Source organism: Lepidochelys olivacea, assembly GCF_965140295.1.
Source record: "Lepidochelys olivacea isolate rLepOli2 genome assembly, chromosome: 13".
Classification (NCBI taxonomy): domain Eukaryota; kingdom Metazoa; phylum Chordata; order Testudines; family Cheloniidae; genus Lepidochelys; species Lepidochelys olivacea.
In genome coordinates, this window is record NC_140423.1 from 16248538 (window position 1) to 16272143 (window position 23606).

At 40.5% G+C, this 23606-nt stretch overlaps 2 protein-coding genes across 2 annotated transcripts in view; one reads left to right on the forward strand and one right to left on the reverse strand.

The window, feature by feature from the left end:
• RIPOR3 (RIPOR family member 3) overlaps positions 1-7188 on the forward strand; it is a 69071-nt gene extending 61883 nt beyond the window's left edge. Inside the window, exons 18-22 of the mRNA XM_084646055.1 lie at positions 1079-1237; positions 2403-2605; positions 2998-3081; positions 4229-4319; positions 5573-7188. Of these exons, the coding sequence (XP_084502181.1) occupies positions 1079-1237; positions 2403-2605; positions 2998-3081; positions 4229-4319; positions 5573-5673 (638 nt within the window). The 3' untranslated portion in view covers positions 5674-7188. The remainder of the gene's footprint in view (positions 1-1078; positions 1238-2402; positions 2606-2997; positions 3082-4228; positions 4320-5572) is intronic.
• A 1361-nt stretch (positions 7189-8549) lies between these two features.
• Positions 8550-23606, reverse strand: part of PTPN1 (protein tyrosine phosphatase non-receptor type 1) — a 61426-nt gene continuing 46369 nt past the window's right edge. Inside the window, exons 4-9 of the mRNA XM_084645223.1 lie at positions 22826-22924; positions 19433-19570; positions 16064-16273; positions 15311-15472; positions 14235-14461; positions 8550-12056 (exon numbers count right to left, since the gene is read on the reverse strand). Of these exons, the coding sequence (XP_084501349.1) occupies positions 11849-12056; positions 14235-14461; positions 15311-15472; positions 16064-16273; positions 19433-19570; positions 22826-22924 (1044 nt within the window). The 3' untranslated portion in view covers positions 8550-11848. The remainder of the gene's footprint in view (positions 12057-14234; positions 14462-15310; positions 15473-16063; positions 16274-19432; positions 19571-22825; positions 22925-23606) is intronic.

Here is a 23606-nt window from a genome sequence, read left to right on the forward strand (position 1 = left end):
TACCAAAGAAGTTACAATCAAAAATTGCAGGCATTTAATCGCTAAGATAATTATGAATGTTGTGCTGTGTTCTATCTTCTGTGTTACACACGTCTCAGAAAGTCAACATGGAGTTACTGTTATTTCTTGTATTGGCAGTGGTGTCCAGAGACCCCTGTTGGGATGAGAGCCCTGTTTCGCTAGGTGCTGTACAAACATGAGGCAGACATAGGCCCAGATCTTCAAAGGTATTTAGGTGCCTAATTCCCAGAATCTGGGCCATCATCCATATCCTGAAGAGTTTATCATTTAAGTATTCTGTATGTCACTCAATGGCCTTGTGGTGATGTGTGAACGCTGAAAGTAAAGCTCAGTACAGACTCTGCTGTAGAGGGGTGTGCTCACATGCACCCACACGCACAGTGCCCCCATTGTAGAAGAGAGAAAACAAAATTGATAAAAACTGACTAAAAGAAGGACACAAACAACATCTGACATTAGGACTTACATTTTGGATGAGCCCTTTCATTTAGATTTTACCCAGCACTGAATGCACAATATGGCCGAGAATTCCCACAGGACGATCTTTCTAAACAAAGGAATTGCCCTTACACAACCATGGTTTTTCCAAAGGGCTTCTAAACATGTGCACAGAGCACTGCTTTGTTTTATGTACTAAAATCATGATACTCTGCTTTACAGATGGGGAAACTGAGGCCCAGAAAGGTTTAGTGGCCCTTTCAGGGTCACACAGCTAGTTCCTGAGTCCCTGCATTAATCTTCTTAGACCAGGCTGCCTTGTTTTTGTTACCAACTACAGACCCGATTCAAAGTCTGTTAAGTCAATACAAAAACTCCCGTTGACTTCAGTGGGTGTTGGATGAGGTCTGTTTTGTACTTTGGCTGGAATTTTCAGCCGAGGGTGGGGCCTGCCTTCTACTGAGTTTCAGTGAGATTTAGGCCCCTACTTCCTTATGTTCCTCTGAAAATTCCAGCCTTCAACGTCGTCTTGTTAAAACTGTAAATGAAATGCATGAGTGCAAAGTGTCCTGCCCTCAGCGGGCCTTCTTTGTTTGCTCTTCTCTGCATGTCTGTTCAGTGCTGCAAAGGCTGCTGGAGCAGATCGTCACCTGCAGCGGGTTGCTCCCCTCTGGGAGCCCCCCTGAAGAACTGCTTACCTTATTCCAGTTTCACAGCTACCTGGAGAAAGAGCATGTTACCAGCCTGGAGAAGCACTTGGCAGAACTCATCAAAGAAGGTAATGGCAGGCTGCCAGGTACTGCACTCAGACAAACAACCCTCAGGCTAGCTAGTTGGCTGCTGGAATGGCTTATGGGGCTGTATCTGTTGCAATCCCCAAGGGATAATTTTTTAAAGTAAGGATACAACCCTACCATAATACAATTCTCCTCACTATGCCCATGCAGTTTTTGCCTTCCCTGCTCTAATTAAATCAGGCTCATAGCTAGACAGGAAAGGAACAGATTTGATGCAAATATTTAGCTCAAGTGTCTGGCTTAGGTCTCAAAGTCTGCAATATAAGGAGAGACCAAACTGGCCGCACAGTAAGCTGCTGTGTTCCACAGCTGAGTAGATGGTTTATGGTATCGCATGGTCTTAATGGCACTGATGAGAGACAGATCAGTGACATTAAGATTCCAGGAGTAACTAATATGCATTTGCTGAGAGCACTACTGTCATGCTGAAACCCCGTCCACCCAGTACTTTGAAAATCTGACCATGGCAGATACTGGGGTAATTTCGTTTCCTCTGGGCCATTCATGCCTGCTCAGTATGTGAACGCAAAGGCGTAGGAAGTTTGTCTATCGCGTGTAGGGTTTCAAAAGGACAGTGTGCTGCATTATTTTTAAAACAAGACATATTATTTTCTCTCTATAGTACAGTTACACTCTTCCTAACCAGTGCAGCCTTATCTTTCACAAATGCTTATTTTAACTTTTCAGTTTCCCCTCTTTTTAGTAATAGTCAAATTGTCATTCTTCCAAAAGGTTTCAGATTCACCGAATCGGTTTTTATTAATTTAGCACCTATGGACCGTAGTCAAAAATCAGGGCCCTATTTTGCTAGGCACTGTGCATACATATTGTAAAAACATAGCCCCAGCCTCAGGGAGTTTACAAGCTAGGTTTATGCGGAGATGAAAAGGACAAACTGGGGGAAGAAGGGAGGATAATAGAATGGTAAAAGAAGCAAGTTTGGTGCAGACTAGCAGTACTTGCAGCTCACCTCTTACCTAGTCATGTACCTCGCAAAGTATTTTCTAAGAGACAGCCTTGCTCAGTAGTGATGTTAATAAGGGGCACATGTCTGAGGTAGGAGACAAAATTGGAAGGGACTTCTCAAAACCAACTCCCTATAGACATTGCACACAGTTGTAGCTGAACTGATTCTTCCATTTGTAGTGATGCTCATTGAGGAGCTACAGTGTCCTGGGCGACTTAAGAAAATCAAGAAACTAAAAGGAAAGCGACTGAGCCAGCTCCAGCCTCTGCCCCAAACTTTACGGCTGCTTGGGATTCTGCAGTTAGATGACAACCGCCACGTCAGCAAAGCAGCAACGGCCTGTCTCTCTCGGGCGGCAACAAATAAGAATTTCAGGGAGAAGGTATTAACTGAATTGGGCCACTTCATGGTTTCTCACCTGTTTTCAGAGTGAGATGCTATAATTCAAGGAATCCAATCTCCCTGAGAGCAGCAGTATTTTGGGGGGAAGGAGTTGTACTTTGCATCCTGCTTCTAGGAAGCTCACACCCTGCACCCACTGGGGTAGCAGATGTTGAGTTAAGGATCAACACTCTGTTCAGTTCTATCCTGCACTATTGACACCCGCCATGTTCCACCCCAGAGCCTGCTGCCTTTCAGCATCAGAAGTTATTCTTGTGTGTTGTTTGATCAGTTTCAAATAGGTAAAGCAGCACTGGATCTCACTCCACTTGGCATGCAGAACACTCGAGAAGTTATTTGCAGGGTAACCAATCACTCAATCTTATTTTCTAGGCTCTGCTTTTTTACACGGATATTTTAGCTGAGTGTGATGCAAAAATACAGCAAGCTGCATGTCTGGCTCTCAAAAACCTCAGAGTAAGTGTGTTTGACTGGGTAACTGGACTTTTATCATGTGGGGCTGTGTCCAGCTGTATGGCCAAAGGTTCATCTTAATTTTTTCTGGTGGGCATTGTTCAGATTTTTGTTTAAATTACCTCATATACATGAGGAAACTGAGGTTTTCTTTAGCTCCCAATGGTTTTTGCTGCTACTTGAGGCAACCAGCAGAGAGAGTAATGGTCATGTAAATCCTATTCGAACCGGGACAACAACTAGAGTATAGAGAGTAGACACAATGAACATTCTTAGTTACCACTTCACTCTTAATAGGGAGAAGAGTTGGGTTGGAAAACAGGTTCTGATTGGAGAGACTTTAGCTTCTAGCAAGGTACTAACAATGGAATCAAACACAGAATAGAGTTTGTGCTCTTGCTTTAAGATTGGCTGAATATATTTCTAATCCTGCTTTAAGAGTAACTGTTCATCAGCAATCCCAGCATGCTCGAGGCTCTCGTCTTTTAAAAAAAGCTGTCCACTTTCTGTCTTAAGTTATCAGCAGAATTCAACACAAATTCGCAGAACCTTTCCTGCACAGAGGGGAGTCAAATCCTTCCAATAACTTTCATAACCAGTTAGTTTGCACATAAGCAACTACTGTCAGCACAACTCTTTGCATTTCCTTATTTAAAAAAAAGTCACAAGATAGACCAAGCCACTAACTCTTACTTTTTAGGAATGACTGATAGAAAGCCGTCTTGGGCCCTTTGTGTCTGCAACTGTGTAATAACTTGGCTGACTCAGTGCTCTTTGGGCCTGGTTCACCATTGCATTACTTCAGTTTTATGCCAGTGTAACTCCATTGAAACTGCAAGTACAATACTGGAGTAATGCAGTGGTAAATCACATCCTAGATCTTCAAAACTTTAATCCTTTGAGTCTAGGCTAGAAGGTGGCAAACTTATACCTATGCTAAGAAAACCAACCTATAGCCAATTCGGGAGGATGGGGAGGGAAAACAACCATATTAGAATTGAGATACAAGAAAAGATAGCAGTTGAACAGCTGGTGCATGTCTGCGTATTTATGTAACAGATAGTACCTTGGTGTTAGGGTGGGAAAACTGTTTGAGAGAAATGATCAAGATTAAATAGATAATGCTGCAGTTTTTTCTTATCCCAAACAGGCCATAGAAAGCATTGAGCAGATTGCCAGCCTGTGTCAGTCTGAAGAAGAGGATGTACGGAACGCTGCCAGGGAAACAACGCTGTCATTTGGTAAATGTTTACTGCAGCTTTAAATAAAGATGCTGAAAGGAGAGAGACAGATGAGCTATTAAGAAAAAAAATAGGCCTAAAGTTTTACCAACATGCATCAGCAAAAGAATTTGTTTAAGGCAGAGATAACAGGTTTTATGACACACTGGGTCAGAACATTACAATAATCTTAATACAACATACATGCTAAATCTTTCAAGGCTTTGTATATATATAGGCCCAGAAGACAGCTTGAGGGGGAAGTGCTGTACAAACTATTAACCATTGTAAAGGGACAGTGAGCATCAAGATAATTTCAGGTAACAAACAAGGCATAAAATTAAAGATATTCCAGCATTGCTGTCAACACCATTGTTAGCAAAATATTAGCATTTGGTACGTGTGTCTTTTGGGAGCTATAGATGTAAAAGTCTAACCAGACTGATAACTAGGGTGAAGTCTTATTGAATCTAGGTAGGATTTGATTTTAAAATATGTAGTATGGACATCACTGTTGGAAATAAAGAAGCCAACTGCACATATAGAGACTGATTCAATTGAGTTACAGCAGTGTAAAACTCAATTGACACAGGGGGTCAAGCTCAGAATGTAACTGCCAAGAATATCAAAGGGGTGTATTCATTAACTTGCATTTTCCAGAGAGAAAAATTAAGCTGTGATCCAGTTGCCATCAAGGAACTGAAATTAGGTTGGCAAAGATGGGATCTGATTCTGTGCAATTACTGTTTGAGTGAGGCAGGATGGAGGCACATATGTAGTAACTAAAGAGACTCCCCAAGTACCTTTGGCATAGATAGTACATATTGGCTTTCTTTTCACTTGTACTACATTTCTTACCACATCTAGATTCATGGCCAGTGATTAGACAATTGCCCCAGGAAACAAGAATGGTTTCATTTTAAGGTATTCCTTTACAACAGTTCATCTACATTCAGGCCAAATTTTCCAACTACTTATGCTTTTGGGTGTCTCTTTTCTGGACACACCAAACTGATGCCTTAAAGGGGTCTGATTTTCAGCAGGTAGCTGCTCAGCCATTTTTTGAAACTGGGTCCCTTTTAAAGGTATCTCAAGCTGAGCATCCAAAAAACACTAAGGCGGTGATTTTCAAGAGTGACTGAACACCCAAGTTGTAACAAGGTCATAAGAGGAGGTACAGAGCTATGGTGAAACTTTTAACAGATCCTCACCTCATCCAAGCTTCCCTCACAGATTTTTTGTCCTCACTATGATCTGTCTATCTTTATTTGTAGGTGAAAAAGGACGACTAGCCTTTGAAAAAATGGACAGAGTATGCTGTGAGTTGAGAGACACTGTATACCAAGAAGCTGAAATTGAAATCACAATATTTTAACTAAATGAAATGCTGAAGCTGATCTACAACTCAGGTCTGACCTACAGCCCAGGTGGCTACAGAAGGATTTGGTTTCCATGGTATATTTTCCATTTACCAATAGGTGGTTAAATTAGCGCACACAGTTATCTAGCAGATTTCAGAATATTGAGTGGGAGCATCCATTTGGGACAGTGCTTCCATTGGGGAGGTTAGGACTAAAAACCACACAGCAGCTGGATCAGAATTCTTCTGACACTGAGCTGAAACCATGAAGTATCACTGTGTGGTGCCCTCTCAGGCTGTGTCCACCAGGAAGCACAATAAACCTTGAAAAAACTCAGTCTGCCCACATTAGGAGGCAAAAGGGGAGTCTAACAGGAGATTTAGTAACTTGTTTGTTTTCACTAAGAATCCTGACTCATTCTCCTCCTCTTCTGTGGGGATTCATGAGTGGCAAGGGAGCAAAGGTAAAGTGTAGCCTTAGACCTGGCATGGGACAGTACTGCCTCTCTTAGTGCAGAGAGCATGAGCAGAAATAAAGCTTAGTGTGAAGAGAGAGAGGTTTCCTTTCTGCTTCACATGTAGAAACTCTGAACTGATGGCAATGGGCCTGTTCATTATCATCCCGAAGTGGTTTCCCCTCCTTTGACACAAACTACTTAAAAATGAAGGGTCAGCTCCTCAGTTGGTGTGAAAGGAGCATAACTCCACTAGATTACAGCAGCTGAATAGCTGGTCCTAGATGTAGCTTTCCTACAGCCTTAGAGTTTTGACTTTATGGATATAAGACAATGTGGATGTGGACAGCAGCACTCAGGAACCAGAATACCTATATACACTTAGTCAATGTTAGTTAGATCTACAGAAAACTAGTCCAAGCTGAAGTTATTAACCAGCACTTGTTCTGTCTGATGTCATAGCAGCTGCCATGCACTTTAAAACATCATTTCTAGGCTGGTCTGTGCTATCTTGTAAATTTGAGTAAGATTTTAAAAGTTAATTGGTTTCTGGAAGCAATGTAAAAATGTACAGTAGACAAATTGGGATTTCAGTGCTTTAAACAAGAGATGTTTGAAATTAACTCTAATCTGAAAACCGTGTAAGCATAGATAGGAGGAAACTATTAAGGGAATATTTCTTCAACCTCACTTGTTTACTTTAAGAATTCAGCACATGCCTATCCTTCACATTTATGGATTAAGTGTATAGAACTGAGTTGTATATGGACAGCTCCAGGCAGAAGTGTCAAGTTTTTAATTTATACACTTAATCATTTAATCTTAGGCTAAGGTTAAAAAAAGGTACCTGAAGTCAGGCTCCTTAATCCATACTTGAGCACCTAGAAGTGGCCTAATTTTCAACAGAAGGTGCTGAATGCTCAGCTCTTAAAATAAGACCACCCACTGAGTATTCAAATATGGGTTTAGGAACTTCACATGAGGCATAATACTTGAACAGTCTTGGTCTTTATGTATATATTATACAGTATATTGTGCTTTGTACTTTTCTATTCAGTATTTATTTCTATGTTGGTTTACGTACAGTTTTCTAAAATTTTAAATAAAACATTAAGTGCTTGCCTTTTTGTAAACAGTCTGTGTGCTGAAAACGTTATGGGGGCAACTATTAAACAGATCCCTTAGAACAAAACTAGTGAAATAAGCCACAGCCAAATATGGGGGAGGATAGATCACATATTTAGTTCTATGGTCACTGCTTATGAAATGTGAACCTGAATTTATTTGTTTAGTTACCAGCATTAGTTTAGAAACATAAGTTTATATAGCACCTGCTCTGGCTGTTTTGGGGAAATAAACAGAACATAGGCCTGGCATTCAAAGTCAGGCTGAAACTTTTTGCTCTCCTAAATAAAAAAAAGAGGAATGTTAGGGAGGAGACGTGCTGGCTTGAAAAGCATCTTTCGGTTACTGTTCCACTCCAAACGTAAAACAGGAGAGCTCCACTTAATTTGCAGACATTTACAAGCAGAGGGCATGCACACAGTTGTAATATTTGCATATATTATAACTTCATCCTTACAAGAGAACAAGGAAGAGTTTGTTTAAAAGTGAGAGAGGATTACAATACAAGAATGAAGTTGATCCAAGCTGCAGTCTGAGCTAGGTTTTATGCAGTTACACTAACGTGACTCAGTGTCACATCCCATCTCTTCGACACTGGTGTTTCTCACGTCTTTTTAAGGGATTACTGGGATTGGCATCTCCAGGCAGCTTTACTTAAACTATATACACATACAGAGCAGAGGAACGGTGTACAATCACCACTCTCATAACGGACATTGATCTAACGGTAATCAAAAGGCCCAAAGCTTGTCTCATGAAAAAGTCTATGAAAAAGCACCCAGAATACTTGGAGATGTCATATTTACATCTGCAGGAAACCTTGTTGTACAGGTTGCTGTAGCATATAGTCCCATCCTGAAGAACAAATTTAGCAAGTCAATCCACAGCTAGTAAACTGTTGTAAGAACAATTATAGTGCTTTAGAGATCTTTAATGTTGCAGGTTGCACATCAGAGAGTTTACTGATATGACCGAAACACTACATATTTAAATTCAGTTGAACATCTAGGAGCAAGCAGATCTGTAGTGAAAATGCATTTTTATTTTACAGCAGACATCTAGTTACTGACCTGAAAGCAAGTTTTCTGCACTAGTGGAAATATTATTAATATTTCTATTAACGTGAGAAATCACAAAATAATCAGTAGGAGGTGAAATCCTGTTGATAACCTAAAGGTCTAAATTTGTTAGAGTGACTAAATCATCTCTACCTCTGTGATAAAACAGGAAGTGGAAAGACTCATACATCCATTCTTTAAAAAAATTTTATTGTTGCAACTAAAATGAGAACTGAAAACTTGTATGGGAAATTGAAAAACTGTACAGTTACTGAAAACTGAGGTCATTGCAGCGCCTTACACAAAAGACAAGATACCTGAAAATGTATTATACCAAAACATTTAGCTTTTGTTTTTTATTTTTTTATATTTTTTTAAAAAAGTTTATTCTATGGCAATCTGTAAAAAAAGAAAGACCTGATGAGTAAATATTTGCTTAAGGCATATAGCAGAGCAGCTAACTTTCTAACAATTTTAACATGGATATTTGTCCATTTTTCCCAAGAACAGGTTAATCAATACACCCACTTTGAAACACTACTGTATATACACACACCCAAACTACTACATACATATACAGGACATCAAAACAAAATGCTTACAGTTTAGCATTATAAGCCTTATACACACCTCACGGCTTATAGGGCATTCCACTGTATGTTCCCACTACAGTACAAGGCCTCCCCTTGACTTCAAACAGATGAAAGCCAAGTAGTAAAGTTAGCTGGGAGAAAGGGGCATATTAGCTAGAGCTGCTGTCTCTCTGTACAGTGAGATGTGTCTAAGTTTTAATTTGTGGGAAAGGTTGCAAAATACAGTACAACTGTGGATTCCATACTTTCATCAACCCCAATATTTACATTTGTCCAAATAGAGGAAAATACTGTAAGTTCCATTCAGTTTATAGGTCACTCATTTATTTCACAAGTCTTGATCGCTAGAAACAAATTAAGTAGGGCCTGATGGCACAAAGTACTCACTTGAAACCTTGCTTTATTGGTGACCTTTCCAAAAGCAGAGTTTCCCCAAGTGCAAGTTTCTGAAGGCAGCACAGCAAGTCATTCTGAAATTGTTGAGATATTTGTTGCCAAAATTGACTGGAGGTGAGGTGTGAATACGGCTTAATACACACTTTGGAATGTCTGTATTATACTTACTCAGCTGAAATGAACTATGCTAAACAACCGGGTTACACTGAGTATGCAGAAATTCAATAAAAAATCGTGCCAAATATTAGGCAAGTACGTTACCTGATAAACACCAAATCAATGTATCGCTGAATGAAGACACTTTCAGCAACACCCTTTGAACCACAGCCACTTAAATGATCAGATCATGCAAATATAATTTGGGCACATCAGTAAGCAGAAGTATAAGTTTTTTCATCTTTCAAGCACATGGTATTTAATCAGGACACTAGAAGACTTTACATGCATTCTAATACAAAGGGGGTACAAATGTTGCCTTACAACAATATTCTACCAGATGATAGAGAGAATAACGGGGATAAAGCAATCACATACTGTATCTTAAATACACAAATGATCCATTATATATTATATCATTTTTCTATACTCAAATTTTTCATGTTTCCAATAATATACTAAATACTGACTGCTTACAATATTCCCCCTTTCAAGTACTGGTCTGACCAACAGTCTCACAGGTAAATTTTTAATTCCCAGTACTACCTGAGGATTTATTATTATTGTACTTTTGAGAAGCCCTTGATGCAAGCTTAACATTTAAAAAACCCCAAAACAAATAAAAACAACCCTTCCACCCCAAGTCAACACCTTATGGATTTAAGGAAAGAGCAAGAGCTACTGGCAGCTTTGAAAAAAATAAATATGGAGTGAAAGGACTGTTACACAATATACTCCATAAAGATGTTTACACTGAGAACGGTGGTTAAGTGCTATACAACCAGAATGCATTTTAAAAGCACTGATTAGTAACACTTGCAGATCAGTCATCATGGTTTAGTTATAACCACTACTGCTTTAAGTAGTGAATTTGCTTCTAATCTCTGCCCTACGAGCAAAGATTTTCTCTATTGTTTAAAATGTATGAATTTCGTACTCATGAAAGGAAAAGATTAACAGCATTGATGAGAATTAGGTTTAGTGCAATGCAAGCCTCCAGTCACAGCTCTGCTGATGCACTCCTAACACTATTCAAGTCCTGGGCCTCTCTTGAGTAGGCACAACCAACTGAGCCATTGTTCGGTTGTTTTGTCCTAATCTGTACTCTACACCACCCAGCTCTTTTCTCACTTTGAGCTAGGATAGGAACACCCACATCTGCAGAGCTGCAAGGCCTCAGGCACTTATGCCCCACTACCCCAGTAATCATTTAACAACATAATTTCAAACCAAACTAAAGTCAATTTTGAAATCTTTACTTAAAAGAAGATCACACAATCGCTTGCATCATGATAAGCCAACTGGTATGTTCAAAGACCAACAGGTCTTCTGTTGATCTTTTAAGTTTGTTAAGGAAGCTGCCAAGGCATTAATTGCTCTGGATATATTGAAATGCTTTCCAAATAGTTTCTCACATCATCCTGGAGTACGCTCCTCCTCCCTCTGGTTTGTGCACAAAGCACATTACTCCTTACAAGCCAGGTTTAGAGTGAAACTGCATTTTTACGATCCAAATGATGAAGTTTAAAAACTGGTCCTTCTAAATGCCAGCTGAACAGCTGTAAAATGCTGGTGGACATGTTTTGGTTGAATTTCCCTTCCTGCTTCCCTCCTCCCCCACATCCCAGAATATAAAGGTAAAAACAACTTTACAGAGATTGGTACAATGTAAGTAGGCATAGGTGCAAGTAGAGTGCAACAAAAAAAGTCAATGGGGAAATACTTTTTGTTTTTTTAAAAAACACAATGTTTGACATGTTGGGATACCCTGAGCAAATGCAGAAGCCTGTTTTTATAAAGATATGTAAAAGAAGCTAGTTAAGAACAGTTATGCCATGATTAAATATATCAATACCACAGGCACTGCCCACAACTGAGTCTTTAACAGATGAAGTGAGACCAAAAAGTTTACATTCTTCAGATATGTGGATTCTCTCTCTTTTTGGGAACTCAGTAATAATATAAATCATGTATTTGGTTACAACACTTGGAGAGTACAAGCAAGTTTCACTTGCGCCTAGTTTCTTTCTGAAGTAACACAAGGAAAAAGAACTGGCTTTTAAAAAAGGCTAAAAACAACAATGTGTTGTAATTCTATTATTCCAGAAAAAAGAAAAAAAAAGGAAAAAAAAAAAAAGACTTATTTGGCATTTTCTCTGCTTACTCCTGAATATTTTAAGGCCCTGAGATTAGAATATTATGTTCTTGGGACCACAGGGCTAAATTAAACCCTAGTGCATCAATTCTCTCTTTAAGCCCTAACCAAAAGTTCCAGCCTTTCAACCTAAGGTATATTTCCACTGAGACAAGGCTCAGATGCCTCAATTAGATTTCTTTCATAGAAGCGGATTACACACTGGTCAAATTGTTGTTGTTCTTTGTATACTCAATCTTGCTGACATGTCCATCAATGAAAACATACCCTGTAACAGAGGTAAGCTCCTGCTGTGAGGACAGTGAACATACAGATATTCACTAGAAATGGCTTCCAAGTTGTCATCATGTTCTCATCATCCTCTTCTATGTTTTCTGACTTCACTGGCTCCTCTTTGTGGGGCGAGGCACACAGATTTTCACCAACAGTTCTCCTCCTCGGTTCAGTGTCTTGACTAGTGCTGAGGGATGAAGAAATAAATATTCAGTATAGTATTCTCCCCTTGAGGGGGAAGGTGTGCAGACACTGAGGCCCAATCCAGACACCTCATGGACACTTACAGATGAAGATGTAGATCAGTTATCAGCAAGAGATTTTACACCTGATGCACAAGATGTATCCTTTTAAAGATTATAGTTAGGGCTTTCAGTTAGAGATTTAAACTGATATTTATTGCCCTAATCAGCTGGGTGTTGCTAGTAAACAAGTTGCTTCTTATCCCAAGTTGATTGCCATATCCCTGATGATACTCAAGCATCTACCCAGTTCAGATTCTCCACTTCAAGGCCACACATCCGGCAATCATCCTTACAAATAGGAATTCCTGACCGTGAATATATTCAAAACTATTCTAGGCCCATAAAAACACACAAGCACTACTTGCACCAAAACGCTGAACCTGTTATCACCAAAGCGTGCGCAATTGTTGGAGCAAGACAGTAGGGCTTCAGCTCTGTATAATTATACACAACATGCTCCTAAATTAAGAGATTAAGGCTGCAAAGTCAAGCACTCAAAAGTAAAGAAACGCCAGAATTAAGTTTGCTTGTTTAACCTTTATTTGGCCACCTTGTGTGTATGCATTAGGATAGAGTATAATTACAAGATCACATACTGTACTATTTTTCTTAAACTTAAAGTTGTTTTAATTCTATATTTAATTTTGCGCTTAGTTCCCTAGATTTTTTTAAAGGCAACTAAAATAATAATAATAATAATAAAAAAAAATCAGTAATTCCATCATGTGGCATCACACTGACTCCCACGTAGGTCATCAGCAGGGGGCACTACAGGGCAAGCATGTCCTTTCATAGATAAAAAAAATTATGGAGACCAGCTTAAGGGGAGGAAAATCTACTGAGCGTGCCTCATTTCGTGTCAATACTTACAGCTCTTAGGGTCACTCTCCAGCCAGTTTCACAAGGCGGGGTGGCTCAAGGCACTAAGTTTCCCAGATTTATTTGCCAAAAAAATATCTCCAGAACTTTGTGGGAAATGTTGAAAGTTAGATGCTCCTGTTCCTAGTATTCCCTTGCGAAACTGGGTGCGTCCCAGGTGTGATCATGTGTTTTATTTGCCTGATAGCCTTGGAATTCTCCCCTCAGCTGTTCTCTTGGTAAACTCTGATGTCGACCCCTTAGCCAACACAGTATGCATACTTTCCACAGTATGCATCCAATGAAGATCTTTTTATATACACACAAAGCATGCATCCAATGAAGTGAGCTGTAGCTCACGAAAGCTTATGCTCAAATAAATTGGTTAGTCTCTAAGGTGCCACAAGTACTCCTTTTCTTATAGCATACTATATTTCAGACCGGTGAAGCAGCAGTGACATCTAGTGGTTAAACACAAAAAACCCTTATTTCCCCACCCCCCAAGTTATAGGTTTATTCTTTAGGCCAAATACTTGAGTCTAGCTAGCCTGAAAGGAAGAATAAAAAAAAAAATCTCTTTGGCAGCGAATTTAAATGATCATAATTGATTTGACCTGTAGTAGAAAGCAAAAATAGTTGCCCAGCATGAAAGATACATATGACAAGAGAACTGTAGATTTAAAACAAATTGGATGAACTACATCTTTAAGGCAAACAGGTGCTTTGACACTGAATGAAAGTTATCCACTCCTATATTCTAGCATGAGGACTGAACTGACCTAAAAGGACATTTGAAAATGTCGCAGGATATATCTGATAAAGTATGTAGAGCACCAGATACCTGCACTGATTGGTGTGGTTGAAGCTAGCTGGCTTAACTTCAAGCTGAAGGCCTGACAATCCACCTAACATGTAAAAGAGCCCTGTATAACCAAACCCCTTATGCACCTACATGTGAGGCTAAACCATGTAGTCATTGCTCCTCCTCCATCTTTCATCATGGCCTAGCAAGAGCTGTCAGGTGGCTTTTGTATCCTTTTCACATCTCACCTAAACAAGCACATGGGCCTTTGGAAATAAAGGGCTATAATCCTATTCTAGGAGCGCTGTCACAAGAAAGCGTCAAGTTCTGTCCAACACGCTTTACAGGTGGTGCTAAGTGGCACAAACAAGGGAAATTTCTACATACTTACAGCTGTGAATCTACAGCAGATTTCCTGGAACAGTCAAAAACATCAACACAAACAACTTGACTGAATTACCTGTCTGGACCCAGCTGCACAGATGAGCCATCAGGTACCATCTTCTCCACAGTGCTGACTGCACATCTGATCTCTTCCTCTACCACCTGGTGCTTAGGGAAAAACTCTGTGTGTTCGTGCATCCGCCCGTTGTGCATTTCTGATGTTCGCTTTGGTGGCCTCGGAGGTGGGGGAGTATGTTCTGGCGGAGGGTCTAGGTCTTCATTGGAAAGCTCTTTCCACTGCTCCTACACAGAAGAAAGTGGGTATTAAGCTCCGCTATATTATAATATATTTTATATTAAAACCACTGTAATTCTAACATTAACATGACACAGGCTTTACACATCAGTCATTGTTTTACTTTCAGGGTCACTGTTTAGTTGGTGGGAGGGCAGAGGTGAATGCATCTGAACAGTATGCCCACAGCCCAACCACACATACGGGAAACATTAACTGGAGATTTAATTTAGTGCTTCACCTACATGAAAAACTCTTAAGTAGCAACATGAACCCCATTTTGTGCTGTAGTATTACTTAGCAGTAACTTAAACATGCGTGCTTCAAAGGAGACAACACTGGAAGAATCTACAGCATGTTGGAAAATTGTTAAGGGCCTAAACAGAAGACTTAGCAAAACAGCATCATGAGGCTCACACAGCAATGGCTATCTCCCAACTGTTTCCCAGAGGGTCACAAGGAGGAGAACTTTCCATGTGACAGCAGCTATTGTGGGCTATTTGTACTTATACAAACACATCAACATGCGTAAAACAATGCATTAGATCCAAGAGCACTGTGCACTACTCAAGAATTTAAATTACTGTACAATACTCATGCCAAGGATCGTGTGTACTTTAATGATTCATTCAGCCCTCTTAACCTTATTCAACCATGCTAACTTCCCTCATGACATTTGCCTGGCTACATGTAATTATGAGGATCTTAATTTACCCTACAACTGATATTTTTGTATGCTGTATTGTAGCTGCGTTGGTCCCAGAATACGAGAGACACAAGGTAGGGGATGTAATATATTTTATTGAACCAACTCACCCACCTTCTCTATGTACAAATGATATGCAATCAATACACACCTGCACCGAAGCATCTCCCATAATAAATTTTGCTCCTTCAATAACAGCCAAATAAGAGAAACGAAGTTGATCTGCTGTCTGTATAAGCCCCATTCTGTACTTTCTCATTTCTAAGAGAACTTGCTTAATGTCCACAGAAGAAGGATCTTTCCTTTTGTCCATCTGAAGGTAAAGATTTGAAACTTGCTTTACACAGATACCCACTCTAATGTGTTTCAACACAACGACTCATTTGTTGCATAGGCTTCAAACTGTTCCCATGTTAACGGGTATAGGGATGAAGGTAACATGTGAGACTTCTATCAGGCCCTCACTGCTTTAAAAAAAAAAAAATGCAGTTTTACCTCAGGATAACTAATGCATGTGAACTATCCCCAAAGTAAAAAAACAAACAGTAAAGATCAGGCACTTTAGTTTTACCTCAAGGTAAATTAGGCAAGGACCACTTTTCTTAGCAGGGAAGACAAAGCCTAACTTTGCGAGTCACTCCAATTGGAACCAGTGATAGTTTTCTTTCATACTCCCACAATGGCCCATTCAAAGTTCAATTTGCTTTAGCTTTAGAATGAAAATATTACCGAAGACAAAAGTAAAAGTTAAGAGACAAATGTCTCAGAGGAATGTGTGTCACTATATACCACAATTCATGAAAGGTGCCATGGCTCGCATGAGCTTCAAATAAGCAATTCCCAGAAGTAACTACACAAAGTTGTAACTCACTCCCTATTCCCATCTAGAGTAAGTGGTTCTTACCAGTAGAAGACATGTATCAACCAAACAAAAAGTTCCCGATCTTCCAATTCCTGCACTGCAATGCACCACAATGGGTCCGTGCTCAGGACTCAGTGAGCCAGACTCTCTCACTTTGAACAGGAAGTTGAGGAACGAAGCAGGAGATTCTGGGACTCCAAAGTCAGGCCATGTGGTATAGTGAAAGTGCAGAATTTCTCTAGTTTCCTGTGCCTGTAAAATATAATGTTTCCAAGCTATAAGAATCTCTAGATACGATTTAAAAAGAGTATTCAAGCACAGCTACTGTCTGCAACAACATACTAATCAGAGGAAGAATACCACTCAACACATATTCATATTCCTAGTAAGTGACCAATTTTCAAAGTATATTACATTCAAAGGGATTTCCAACATCAGTCTTGATGCTGCAAATATACACATCTACATTCTACAGTTCATAAGGAAATGGGCAGGATTTCACTTGTACTGCCCTATATTGCATTCATGCCACGCTGCTTTCTCTTTCCAAATCTTACCTTGAAAAATGATTCCCTTTAAATTTATGATGGACTAATCCTACTCAACATTCTATTACTGTATCCTTCCAGTCTCCATTCTTTAACCGTTCAGCAAGAATACTTGCTTGCTCGCTCATTTGCTGCTTTCCTTTAATCCAGGGGTCGGCAACCTTTGGCACGCGGTCCATCAGGGAAATCCGCTGGCGGTCCAGGACAGTTTATCTGCAGCGTCCGCAGGTTCGGCTGATCGCAGCTCCCACTGGCCGCGGTTCGCCATCCCCAGCCAATGCGGGAAGCGGCGCAGGCCGAGGAATGTGCTAGCTGCCGCTTCCCGCAGCCCCCATTGGCTGGGGACAGTGAACCGCAGCCAGTGAGAGCTCCGATCAGCCGAACCTGCGGACACTGCAGGTAAACAAACCGTCCTAGCCCGCCAGTGGATTTCCCTGACGGGTTGTGTGCCAAAGGTTGCCAATCCCTGCTTTAATCTAACCCAATCCTTTTTCCTATGAAGTTTTCCCATTCTGCATTTAAGAGCTGCTGAACCCAATTCTAAAGCACTACTTGCTTGTAAAATATCATGAATGTCTAAGGAGCTATATAATTTACAAATAATTCTCTCACCATGAAAGCCTTGTGATATTTTGAATGAAGGACACTAGATAAAACTAAATTATACAGCATAATTTTACAGTTTATAGTTCAGCTGTTCATTTTATCCCCATATACAATGGGCACTATGCCCTTCCAATAGATGGGCTGGCTGAACTCTTTGGAAAATGAGGTACCTCAAGTTGCAGGAGCAGCTCAGACCTGTCCAAAGCAAGGACCTTATATTAGCACAGTCTTTTCCTTCACAACCAACGTCTACTAAGTTGAAAGCAATCTCAGAAGACTTAAGACTGATGCTCTCAGCCTCCTGAAATCTTGAACCAAAGCTTTAGAAGTTTGTCTGCTACAGACACTAACCTGGGATGTTTTTTCTGACAAATTCTGAGTTCTTGCTAGTATAGTTTGGCTAGTGAAATTTATACCTGACAATGGGCCTATTTTCAGCTTCCTGGCAAGAGGGAGCATAGAAGCAAGGTGCTAAATCTTTAGGAGAGATTATAAATATTAGGTGAGGGCGGACAGAGTGCTTATCCAATAACAGGCAGTACTAGGTTTTAAAAAGCTAACTAAAAAGGCAAACTGAAATCAAAGTAGAACTGAAATTAGCATGTCACTAAAACGTATTTGACATTCACTACCTGTCCACATGCACCTGCTCCAGCACAGGTTCGGGGTGCTCTGTGGACTTCAATTTTAACTAGATGCAGATGTTAGTTTTGATCAGATGTGCTCACTGTAGCTGCCCCTTTAGCCAATCTCCTCTAGCATAGTTTCAGTGCCCCGCCCCTCCCTCTGCTCTGAATGATTCTGCTACGACTCCTCTCTGCTGTGTTTATCCATGTGTGCAGTGTATCCCCAGCACTGCTTTGCACTGTTCCCCACTGCCCCCATTGTAATGTTTTATTTTGTCACTGCCAAAAACAGAGAGTCCCCTTTTAGCAACTAAGGGCCTGAGCCTCAGGGGGGCTCCATGTAGGCACACAGTCCCACCTGCACAGAGCTCATTGCAGGATCAGGGACCAACGCTGCTGGGTGTCAGTTTAGCAGAATGAGTAAAGACTCAATCAATGGCAGAGCGCCTCCTGTTGACGCAGCACAGTGAAGACACTGGGGTAAATCGACATACACCGACTCCAGCTACGTGAATAACAAAGCTGGAGTAGCGTAACTTGGGTAGATTTACCCTGGTAGTGAAGACAAGCCCTAAGTAAGGAAGGCTGCTGATTCCCTTGCTGAAGGCTTTCAGTGTGAAGAGGTGAAGATTTAAGTCCATGTAGGAGGGATGATAAGGACACAAATTCCAAGAAAAGGTGTTTTCAGAAGATGTTTTTTAAAAAGCTCCATGTATACATTCCTTAGCAAATTGGTAATGATTGAGTGCTTGGAAGAGCCATTATTTCAGACATTCCTGTACGGAGGTACTGGACTTTTACACAGTGATGTTATAAAGGTAACACTGCCCTAACGTTCCACACTGAATCTAAGACTAGGTCTCTACCTGCGGCAGTGAGTTAATACACTGCATGTCCCCCTATAGCAGTGTAGATAGTGAGTGTCTTCACTCTATTCATCTAAGCAATGCCTCCAGAACCTTAGGGTATGTACTCTACAGGGCTCTACACTCCCTGAGCAGTGCCTCCTCTATCTACACTGCTGTGTTTAGCAGAGTAGGGTCCCGCTGCCTCCCTGCCGCCAGGGCCTTTCCTGAACACAATGAAAGAGTCTGGCAGTGGGGAAAGGCTCTGGCAGCTCCCTGCCGTCTCTCCCTGGCCAGCCTGCCACACACACACACACACACACACACACGTTTAGATGCAGCCTGCTTTTCATTGCAGTGTGTAACTACACATACCCCAGAAGTAGCTGTCACTGTAGAGAAGGCCTAATGCTGAAGATGTCACAATAGAATATCCATTCATTCAAATTGTGTTTTGAATTACAACAGTTAACCTCATAAATGTTAATATATGTTGATTCTTTACACTTTGGAGTTTAACTTCTATGTTGTTGGGGAAAATCAAAGGCTGAAAAAAGTGTTTATCCCCACAACCAGTACAGTCTAGAGCAAATTGCATTGGCATTCACAGACCAGAGCAACGCTAACATATTGAGAACCTCCTAATTCACTGATGGGCATGTTACCCAATTTCAGCATCCATTCCCTTTGTACTGGAAGCCTTTACAAACCAGGATCAGGAAATACAGCTCCATGATGGGGAATTCAAGGACAACACTATTTGACTGGTATGCTTTCCATACTTACGGTAAGGTTTTCTAATTCTAGCTGTCGTACTGTGTAATATGATTTTATATCTTCAGAAATCAAGGTTAACTTCAAGTTTGTATCCTCAAAGAGCATTTCTTTCTCCTCTTTCTGTGGCCAGTACTGTGCACATTTTATCTAAAAAAGAAAACAGAGGAAAAGCACTAGTCACTTGGGTCTATGCTAAAGGTGAGAAAAAAGGAGTGTTCCTTAATCCAGTATTTTTTAAGTTATTATTAATTACATGTATTAATGTGGCACTAAGGAGCCCTGAGGTCTAGTATATTGCAATAAATTCAAACATACATTTCTAAAAAGAAAGGCTAGTTCTTGCAGGAGGGCGTCCTGCTTCCAGTACATCATGCAAGTACTACCTCATCACATCTTGGTATCTTTCACACAAAGGCCCAGAGGCTGGTCCTCACTCCACCCCTGGAAAATTCCCAGAGCACAAAGGTGCCTCAGGGTGGATGTAGCTCTTGTACTCATCCCTGGCACAGGGGTGTGCTGGGGTTGGGGGAGGGATCAGGGCTGTGCAACGCTGCTGTATGTCAGAGCAGCCCCCCAGGAAATCTCATTAAAAGCACCCCAGTATTTTTATTTGGACCCTGCATCAGTAGTCCGTATAGCATGAAAAGATTCAATTGGCTCCTATACATTTAAAAGCTGGGGGACTCAAAAACTTCAGAGATCGTGATTTTAGGCAGTTTCACTTTGCAACCAACAGGCACATAAGATGAAGTTGGACTGAACATCTCAAGGGAGGAGATCACAATAGGAAAATAAGAGTTAATAAAAGACAGCACAATTTAAGTGTGAAAGCTTCTTTATAGAATCCATAATATTCTACATACAGAAAGTTACAGCATTACTAATTTGGAAGTAAAAATGTCAGATGAGATTTTGGGGTATCCATTCACTCCCCACAAGTGTTAAAGTCTTAGGAGATCATTGTGATTCCATATGGCACAGTTTAAAAGTTAGAAAACTTTAATTGAGCTAAAAAAAGGAGTCTGCAAATATTCCTGTTACCTAGCTTCTGCCTGCACATAGTAATTTTCTCAGTAATAATTTTCCAGGAAACCGAACGTCTGCACCAATAAACTGTTGACATGCTAGAAACTTAAATGAGTCAGCCAAAAATACAAGTAGTGCATTTTGCTCTGTACAAAGGGGAAATGACACTAAGGGATCTTGTTAGCAGTATACATAAAGTCTGCAACCATGTCTCTGACCTCTAGACCTATATGGATATTATGAATGTTGACAACTAAACTGCTACTTTTCAGAATTTAACAAAGCTCCTCCAAAACAGGATTTTGATCAGTGTTCCAAATCTGTTTGCACAGGAAACGGATTACTGCACATAGCTAATGCTTCTTATATTAAATTGTAAATAAAGTGGCCTTAATTTGGAGTGGAACAAAGTTGAAATAAGAAAACTAGTTATTACATAGTTTATCACCAATGAAATGGAAATCATTATGATGGGATGGTAATAAAATGTGAGAGCTGTTTCTGTGTAATGGGAGTTGGGACGAAAAGAGTATTTTACCTCTAAGGGAAGTTTGAGACATTTTACAAATGGCTCTTTTTTTTTGGTAGATGGGGAAGGAATCGTAGGACAAATTATCAAGGCCTACAGTGCTTCCAACACTGGTTAAATACTGAGCAGGAGGACAATATGAAGCAAGGATACGTTATCTTCTGCAATTTTTTAAAAATTAAATCTTAGAACAGAGCAGTTAGTTTCAGGTCTAATTTCTGCACCAAATGGCTCTGCAAACATTTTGCTTAGTTCCACTGAAAAAAAATCTCTCACTGCTGTTTGTTGAGAAGCATTAGCCCTCTGCCCTAAGGGATCTTGATAATTCTTTGCCTTGTTACTTTGGGGGGAGGTGGGGGGGATGGGAGGAGAGGAGAAGAAGGAGAGAGAGTGAGTGCATGTGGTTGGAAAGGGAAGGATGATTAAAACAGAATTACTGCACATCCCCTTTGAAGGTTACATTTCACTATTCCCATTACTAAAAAAAAAAGCAAAAAACTCATATCAAGACCAGAGTTAGAACACAGCTCACTTGCACAACTGGTTTCCTGATGACCAGGAATTCTTTCCTGGTTATGCAAGTGTCCAACACTAGATCCCCATTAGTGGACACAACATGCCCACTTACCCTCCTCTGAAATGGCCTTACAGTCAGCAAAGGAACTAAAAACATCTCCTGGGCTAAAACCCACAATGTGAGTTTTAGCCCGCGAAAGCTTATGCCCAAATAAATTGGTTAGTCTCTAAGGTGCCACAAGGACTACTTGTTATTTTTTCCTGATACAGACTAACATGGCTACCCCTTTGAAAAAAATCTCAGTGTACAGTTCTAGTCAATCTTCAATTACTTTTGAATCAAATCTGCTCCATTGGCAGACCCACTACTGTGATCACACTGTGGCAGCTTCCATTAACAAGCAAACTATGGTAATTTCTCCTGAGCCCATGGCTACAGCACAAGTCCTGGGCCTAGGGATGGATGTCCCCCCCCACCTGCCAGGAAGCTAAACCATCCCTCCTGCTCGCTCATGCGGTGGAGAAGAAGTGGTAGAGCCTGTGCCCCCACCTGCTTACCAGAAGGGCTGAGCCCCTTTTGCACCCCACCGGGACAAGTGGCCAATACGTACAGAGATAGCGGGTAGATTTCCAGGTATTTCACTAATTATTTTCTGGTGATCATTCCCTGTGTCTAACTCCCCTCATTCTCTGTCCCAACCTATGGGGAAATTTAGGTATGTAGGGGGAAGGGGTGAATTGATGAGCATAGGAAATATGTAGATCAGACGGAGTGGCACAGGAGAGTTTGAAAGAGAGTTGGAAACAACAAGAAGTTAGCTAACATCACCCTGATCAGTTTCTTTACACATTGCTCTTTTCTGTATATTTTGTCTGCCTTTAAATATAGACTGTTAGATCTTAGGGGCAATAAATTAATCTACAACTACTTTTAAGGCCCCTGGATAGTGCCAAAGTAACGTAAAGGGTCTTAATATAAATGGGAACCAGGGCCCCAGTCTCCAGCCATTACCAAAGAGGAACTACACATCAGCATCTAGCCTAGCAGGATTGAAGAGAGAAACCAAGTTAGTGTTCCTGTATGGAAAACTCCAGTTGCACTCAGCCCATAGTATAGCTGAATTCAGAAGAAATTACAATCTGCTATTTGGAACTGGATAATTTCCACATATCCCTCAGTTAACCAAGATCCATTTTCAGATATTCAGCTTCTGAATCTTAGATATGCTTTGTTGGACAAAATTCTTTATATGCATCTTTCTGCCACCATTATGTTTTGGTTATTTATTTGTTTTTAAATACACGCAGCTAAAAAACACACATATACTTACTGATCCTTTTTCCATCACTCTGTTGAGCATGACAACACCACGGCTTTTCTGTTCCCAAACCATCTCCCAAAAGTGACCACAAGTATTTGGCAGAGGACCCTGCGAAGACAGAGAATCTTCTAGAGTAAGCGACATTTTCTGTGGAAATAGATTAGAGCACTGTACCCTAACTTTACAGCCTAATGCATGCAAGTAACTTCTCATTTTAAGAGTCTGAAATGCAATACAATAGCTTTAAGTTCCATTTTCCAACTATGAAGTCACTAGCTTGTGTGCACTATATCTGTTTCCCCACAGAAAATAGGAAGAGAGAAATGGTCTTATTTGCATGAAGGGAACTGGGAGTGGGAAAAAGAAAAAAAACCAAACACACAGAATTTGGTCAGGAAGGGCAAAAAAGGAATCTAATGGGGGAAATCTCACTCTGACCCAGTCAGCGGGATTTAAGAGTAAGTAGTTTGCAAAACTGGGGCCACCGTGATTGACAGTAAGTATATATTACAGGTAATAAAGACCTTGCTAGTAATAATGTGCCAAAGTTACTGACTGAGGCAGAGCAAACAATGGTCAGTCAAAAGAATGAGCCAACTATTGTGGACTGCTCAAACACTATACAGAATTCATTAGTCTTCTTCAATAGCTCCTCTATCAATTGTTCTTTAAGGAGTAGTCCTCTTCATTAGATCCCAAAGCTATCTACTTTCAAAGCACCTTCGCTTGTGTATCAAGATTTTCCTTTATCCCTAATCTCTCTGTTAGTTAATCTATGTAGCGGGGAGAT